The sequence below is a fragment of the Pseudopipra pipra genome, chromosome 4 (assembly GCF_036250125.1).
Source record: "Pseudopipra pipra isolate bDixPip1 chromosome 4, bDixPip1.hap1, whole genome shotgun sequence".
Taxonomy (NCBI): Eukaryota; Metazoa; Chordata; class Aves; order Passeriformes; family Pipridae; genus Pseudopipra; species Pseudopipra pipra.
Window position 1 is genome coordinate 39,295,978 of NC_087552.1, and position 7,705 is coordinate 39,303,682.

The 7,705-nt window shown below is 41.1% G+C and overlaps 1 protein-coding gene across 3 annotated transcripts in view; it reads right to left on the reverse strand.

Moving 5' to 3' along the window:
- Window positions 1-5,380, reverse strand: part of GLRA3 (glycine receptor alpha 3) — an 89,379-nt gene extending 83,999 nt beyond the window's left edge. Inside the window, exon 1 of one of the 3 annotated variants that reach the window (XM_064652521.1) lies at window positions 4,903-5,380. In XM_064652521.1, coding sequence (XP_064508591.1) covers window positions 4,903-5,021 — 119 coding nt within the window. In that variant the 5' untranslated portion in view covers window positions 5,022-5,380. The remainder of the gene's footprint in view (window positions 1-4,902) is intronic. The other 2 variants (XM_064652518.1, XM_064652520.1) reach the window with 2 other exon arrangements.
- Between the last annotated feature and the right edge of the window lie 2,325 nt (window positions 5,381-7,705).

Genomic DNA, 7,705 nt, shown 5'->3' on the forward strand with positions numbered 1-7,705 from the left:
AAGACTAATCTGATAGAGGAGCTATTACATTTATCATCATACAGAAGCACAGCACTTATCTCACAATATTACTTGCTTTCAGTTGTTGTTAGCATCAATTGGCTAGGAATGAATTAGGAGAGGTTGAAAAGTAAGAAAACATCATTAGCACTGTAAGAATTGAAAGACTCATGGTTTTAACTGAAATTTCTTTATTATTTAATTTTCTTCCAGTTTATAGTATTAAAAAACCAAAAAATATACATATTATTCTTTCTCAAAATTATAAACATGATAGTCACTTAGAAAACTAACTTAATTTTTATAGAAATAAGGAATGGATAGTGAAATTTCTGATCAAATTTGTACTCATGACAAAACTCCTAATTGATACAAAGGGATTTCAGTGTTTTCACTGGAACAGTTGAAATACAAGAGAATTAGAATTACATATTCACAGGACCCCTACTTCATTTTTGTCTCAGTCTTGGAAAGTACAATGCCTCTATATGAGTATATGCAAGGGAACCCTGATGGTCTCCTCCTAACGTTTTATAAGTATCCTCCAGCACAGGGGTTTGACTACCCGGGCTCAGTGCGAACTCTAGGAGTGCAGCAGTGCAGCTTTGAAACAGAGCTGTGTGTATTGTTTGAATTGTAGAATCCTCAGCAGGGTTCACCTCTCTTCTCTCAGGATCTGTTCCTTTTTTCCATGTTTGGTTTTCACTTTTTTTTTTTTTTTTTTCACCGTCCAGAGTGCTGGGGAGATGCTCTCGGTCTCTGCATGAGCTAGTGTCCAAGTATACTTTCACCCAGACTTGGACCTTCATAATTTTGATCCTGAGCCTGGTCTGCTGACCTAACTCTTTGGCTTTGACCTTGGACCTACCTCTTAACTACCAACTTTGTCGATCAATCTGAACCGCTGTTTGAACTGTTCTTCTCCTGCACAGGTGCTGTGCAACTGCAAACTTTTTTGGTAGGATCCTGCTCCTTCCTGACTTGCTGTGAGTCTCCACTCCTAGCGCTTCACCTACCCTTCCCTTGCTACTCTCTGAGACATGTTAAATCTTTTTCATTAGGACCTGGAGTCTGTCAACTGATTTATTTCACAGAAACCATATTTAAAATTGAGTCTGAACTGACAATGAAAAGTACTGCACCTCAGTGCTCTCATCTTGAATTAATAGATTTTCTTTCACACACTTTTATTCCTGTCCTGATTTTAACAGACACTTTTATTTCTTGAGTAGCATTGTAGGTATAATTTTTAGCATATTAATAATCAACTGAAGTCTCATTAGAACACCTGAAAATCTTTATTTTCAAAGATTTTTGTGATGCTATTGAGATTTAATAGCTTTTAGCTGATTTTTTTTTCTCTTTTGTTATTTGAAGGCACTAACGCTGACTTAAAGGATAAGAACTTCTGCTTCTTAAAGCTATTCACCTGAAATCAACTTACAATGAAATGCAGGAACAATTTCAAAATCAGTTAACTGTAAATTCAGATATGCCCCAGAGTTAGGTTGCGTGGAGGTTTTTTCCACAAGAATCTGGTTTCAAAGAGCAATTAGCTATGTCTGTGATACTGTTTCTCCAACGTAAGGCCAGTGGAGTATTAAAAAGAGCAAAGCAAAAGGAAATAACCTAATTGTAGTGTGATTCTTGATCTATACTAATATGGATAACTAAAGAAAGATGACATAGGGAGAATCTATTTTTCATTTCCACAGTGCCACCTACCTTTTCACCCTGTGCTTTCCCTATACACAGGTCTACATATAAAATAGATGTACTACACCCTTTAAAGAGAAAACAAGTCCCTGGCAAGTTCCTGACAGGGTAGATCTAAGAGACCCAGTGCTGGTGCCCATGCAAGTTCATGACCTGTCATAAAACTGTTTGACTCACAAATATAATATTTGTGTTGACTCTACAAATATGATCTTGCTTTCATTATGACCTCTTGGAATCCAGGTAAATCCAGAGAATTTTTTGTTAACACTATTACTTTAATGAAAACTCAGAAGAATACTCAGTCTTAGATATTATTATAATTTCAAACTATATCTCAGAAGTGGTTTTCCTTCTTTGGTAGTGAATTAAAGCTATTTTTAGGCTACATTAAATTATTGTCCCTAGGTTTTACCCTCTTTTTTACATCTCCACTCTCTTAGTATCACACTGGGGTTTGGACTGGCAGTCCTTAATAAGCAGCATTTTTTTTTATTTTGGGTCTGACCATAGCTTTTCTCCCTGTCTTAAAATACATTGCATAAACCAGACTGCTGTGTGCTTTCACCACTGTTTTTCACGTTTAAAATCTATTAATCTATTATCAATAACTGTGTTATTCACCTATGACATAGTAGTACAAACGTACAATATTATAAAAGACTATTAATAATCACTGAATCATTAAAGTTGGAAAAGACCTTAAGGTCACTGAATCTAACCTTTGACTAAACACTACCATGTCAACTAGACCATAGCAATAAGTGTCATTTTTAATTGTTTCTTGAACACTTACAGGGATGGTGACTCCACCAGCTCCCCGAGCAGCCTATTCCAATGCTTCCAACACTTTCGGTTAAGAAATCCTTCCCGATGTCCAACCTGACCCTTCCCTGGTACAGCTTGAGGCCATTTCCTCTTGTCCTGTCACTAGTTGCCTGGGAGAAGAGGCTGACCTCCACCTTGCTACAGCCTCCTTTCAGGTAGCTGTGGGCAGCAATAAAGTCTTCCCTGAGCTTCCTTTTCTTCAGGCTACACAACCCCGGCTCCATCAGCCCTCCTCATATGACTTACTCTCTAGACCTTTCACCAGCTTTGTTATTCTTCTAATGTTTTGTTCTTTCTACAATGTCTTTCAGAAATCAAATTAATAATTAGATCCTACAATGAGGAATATACATCTTGTTTCATTCATTCCAATTTGAAGAGTCTTTTGACGTGGGATGAAAAATTATTCATTTTTTAAAAAAATAAATTACGTGCAGTTTCCTCTTGTGAAGCATGCCAATCTTAAGACTTTGCTCATTAAAGTAGCAAGCCTGTAACTTTATACCAAAAAAAATCCTTTTTTAATTTTATTTGAACTGCACTAAAAATAAAACTAAACATCTATCTTCATAGGCATATAATTTAAACAGTAATTTTAAATAGCCTCAGGGCTGTTGAACAAGTATTTAAAGCTTTTCCCCTTAGGTTCATCCAGTCTTCTCACACAGCCTTCTGCTTCTTAATGAAGAGCAGAAAAGTTTCGATGTTGCATGATTTAAGAGAAGATAACATTATTTTTTCCAAAATGTCTGAGCAAGTAAAAACTTAAGTTTTGACTGTTTCTAGAAATTCACAGCACATCCATCTTCTCATCAAGTATTATACAGGTGCTAAGGCTGGACTCTGGGTGACTCACAGAGAGTGGAAACAGCATTCTACCAGCAGGAAAAGAACTAGAATTAATGGCTCCAGGAAACTTGAGAATTTTACAGCTTTTAATATTTTAACTTTTTCCCCCCACTTTTTTTTCCATATTAAAGCATGGGGAAGAGTAGTCTGTATCTTGAACTGACTCAGGTTTCTCCTGTATTATTGCTGGACCTAAAGGCACCAGCAGTCTCTATATAGAGATTGATATGAAACATATACATAGATTCAGAGCAGCTTTCTTAACTCTTTCTCAGTCTACATAGTCCTTGTGCACAGCAAGCATGTTCATTGTGACCTAGTTTCTTAAAATCTCTTCCTTTTGGCACAATTACAATAAAATCACATTATAAACTATTTATGTTGCATATGTTGATACAAAGCAGGTCATTAACTTAACGTCAAAAAGGAAAGATTTGTTATAAGCCTCTGATCACTTGTGAAGTGTGCCATCATTGTGGGGCACTACACTGTTAACTTTGTGGTTATAAATCCCTTACATGTATCCCAAAACTCTCTCTTAGAATTTAAGTTTATTTAATCTTTATTAAGTAACAGCGGGATTCTTAAAATAGTCTGGCATGTTATATGCCATAGTTCGTTTGTTGTGATACAGAGCTAGAATATTTGTTGATAACAAGAATGGGTAACTGCATTAGCAGTGAATACATGATGACATTGAAGTCTGTTTCTTTACATGTGTGATTTTTCTTTACAAGTTTTCCCTCACTGAGACTCAAATTTATTTTAGCCTGCTATCACTAGACTCCCAGATCCATGCATTTAAAGAATGCTTGAATTAATATAATAACATTACCTAGAAAGAGTGTGCTGGGTGGAAAGTAGAAAAAACTGTATGAACCTCAGTCTTCTCCTGAGGTCATAATTTATGGATATGTTGCCATCTTTCAAAATACAAATCTTAGACTGCTAGGAGCACAGCAGAAGCTTTCCGTCTCAACGGAAGTTTTGTAGACCATACCCTCTCTTCACTCAGCTAGCGTTTTTCTGTTTCTATATAAGACTTCCCCACTGACCAATCTGTGATTTTCCTTTTACTGAAAAAAACTGAGAGTAATAAGGAAGTTCTATATATTCTCAACTCAGATTATCTTCTGTAACTTTTACATATAGACTCTTTGCACATGGAGAATTTTCAATACCATTGATGTTATAATTACTGTTAAAAACACTGATAAAATTCACAGATCATATCGACAAACTCTAACTGCAAGCAGGTGAAGGAAATACATAGCCTCCTGCTTGCAAAATCCAAAAGTCGAGGCAGTTCAATGTTGCAAAGCCATTTGCGAAGCACGGCCCCCGTGCATTTAGTTTCCGTGCCCACAGTCTGGCTGCCGAAGGGAGCCGGGCATTCGTGGTGAGGAAAGGCGGTGACCGCGGCGTCTTTCCGCGCCAGTCCCAGGCATTTCAGCTGCCCGAAAATCGGGAAGGGTGGACACCTTTACTTCCCCAAATAAAACAACTCACCTGAGAAGTAGCGCAGCTTCCCACAGATAAAAGCCCGAGACAGCCGCGCGGAGGTACCTAATCCGGGCCATTCTGCTCGCAGGCGCGGCAGACCCCGGGAGCGGTGCTGTCCGAGGCATCGGAGGGGCTCGGCGGCGCTGCTCGATGGGCGAGGGCGGCCGCGCGGCTCCCGCGGGAAGGCGGGCGGGCAGCGCCCCAGCACCCTGGAGAGCTCCGGCGGCTCCGCGCCCGCCGCCCGCCTAGTGCCCGGCGGCCCCCCGCGCCCTCCCGCTGGGCCCCGCCGCTCCCGCCCCGCCGCTCCGCATCGCAGCCGAGCGGGAGCCTAATCCCAGCCGCGGCGGCGGCGCCGAGCCGCGGCGGCGGCGGGAGCCCCCGTGCCCGCCCGCCTGCCCCCGGCTCCTGCCAGCAGCCGGCACTCCGCCGCCGGACGCATCCCGGGCACGGGGCGCGCCGCGGCCCGGCGGCGGCGGGGCGGGCGGGAGGCAGGGCGGGGGATGCTGCGGCCGCCCCCCCGAGAGCGCGGCCGCCGCGGAGGCAGAGGGGAGGGACCGGGCACGGCACTGCGGAGAGGGGGCGCCCTGGAGGGGTGCCCCGGGCGGAGGCACCCCGGAAAGCTCAGCTGCTCTGTGCTCGGAAGGGTCCCTGCCTGAGCGCCTTCCCTCCCGCGGGAAGAAGGGCGGCCGGGTCGATGCCTACACAGGGCAGCGACTGTCAAAGGGCCGGGATGAACTCACTGGACCTCAGGTGTCGGAAAAGATTGGTGAAAGAGGGGTGCTTCTGCTTTGCCTGTAGGGCTGATGCTGTGCTTTTTCTTAGGAAATGGATGAGCGAGGGAAACCCATCTCTGTACTTCAGTACTTTGAAAGTACAGCGCTGATTGACACAGGAAAAGTATATCCTGTTCTATTTGACTTTTTCAGAGAAGAAAGATGATCTAGTGCCGTAAGGTGGACTAGGAGGGAAATACAAAGAGTTTGAAAGCTTAGCTGGGGAGGAGAGTGGATGGGATTGTGGGAAGGAACAAGGGAAGGAACCTTGTAAAAGGGAAACCAGAAAGTTACTTATGAGAAGAGGGAATATTGGAGAATAACGTTACAAGTATGGGTGCCAGTAGGAAAGTGAGTCCAGAATCATGGAATATTCTGAGTTGGAAGGGACCCACAGGGAGCATCAAGTCCAACTCTTAAGTGAATGGTCCATATGGGGATCAAACCATGACCTTGATGTTATCAGCTCTAACCAAATAATATTTCAAGCAAATCAGAAGCTGCATTCCTTAGAAAAGAATTTGATTTGAGAAATATTGTTTGAGAAATTCTTGTGGGAATCCGTACGGTCTGTACATGAAAGAAAATGAAAAAATTGTGAGGAAGGGCTACACCTGGAGAGGGATAGAAGAGGAAAATATGTATGACATTGTAAAGTAAGGATGCTTTGTGTGAATCTGTAAAAAGTGGCCTTCAAGCACCCATATCATGTCAAGAAGAGCCAATGGAAGGAGAAATCTGGCTGAGCATATTCCCCTCTCCTTAACTGCCTCAGTGTAATCTACTGGCTTGTTTTTTCCAGTAGCCACTAATTTGTGTTAGATAGCAACCCCACTACTTGTGCAGCCCACATGATTTTCTCATGCTGGAGTCTTATTAAAACTATTAAAAAGCCATATAAAACTAAAGTACCGAAGAAAGAAGCAGATGTGGAAAAAGGCGAAGGTTCAGCAAGATAAGGTACATGAAGCAAAGTAAAAGAAACTGAAATTTGAGGGAAGGATAATAACCTCATCAGAGAAAAAGGAAGATGGAAAGACAGAGAGTGCAATATAGATCAACTTTTAACACAGAATAGAAAAAAACAGAAAGGGAAATTAAAAGGTCATTTAGTAGAGAAGATGTAGGAAGGAAACTAGAAATGGGGATTTTATGCATTCGTTATATCCAAGGATAGGGTGTGAGTTAGAAATAGGGTATTTAATTAGAAATTTTGAGAGCAATCAGATATTCCACCTTCAGGTATATTGCCTCTTCTTTTCTATTTCTTTAGATTTTATTTCAAAAATATCCCACATGTAGCTTCACCTCAGTTCTTAACTTACATTTTCCATTTCCACAATATCCTTATTCTTTTTTTTAGCTCTTATTGTTCCAGCAGGTGTTGCTGAATAATAATACCTGCCAAACAATTTAGAACCAGTTGGGATTTCTTTGTTAATACATATCAAGTGTACAGCTGAAGAACGAACTAGAATATCACTAACTTATTTCCTCTGTACCCAAACTTTTTAAATTAGAAGTAGCTACATTAAAGCAAGGATGCTTCAAGTTTCTAGGCCCACTTTGCAAAAAGGTTACTTTTTTTCTTGTTCTCCCTGTAGTCCTGGGTGGCAACAATGATCGTGAAAGGAACTTGTCTAAACGCTTAACAGAAAACATAATAACAAACAAAAAAATCCTCTATTTACTCAAGGGCAGTCTGTTAATGCAGGTGCTCTACAGAATCAGTGTAGAGTACTTCCTTCGTATATTCAGAACAGTTGATTCCCATCTTTCCCCTCAAAATAAGTTTGTAGTGAGGCTGCTTCTCCAGGCACTGTTTACTCTTGTGCGTTATGTACTCCAACAATTAATTGATCTAACGTTTCATATATTTGCACTGAGGCAAGTGCATTTTTCTTATGGTGCTATTAGTTAAAACTACCATCACAAACTGTCCAGGTTTCTAATAGGAACAGTTCTATTAATTATAAACGCAGGCTATACTTTATATATGCAGTGCTCAAGCTTCTCAAAATCCTTTTGGGAAAAAT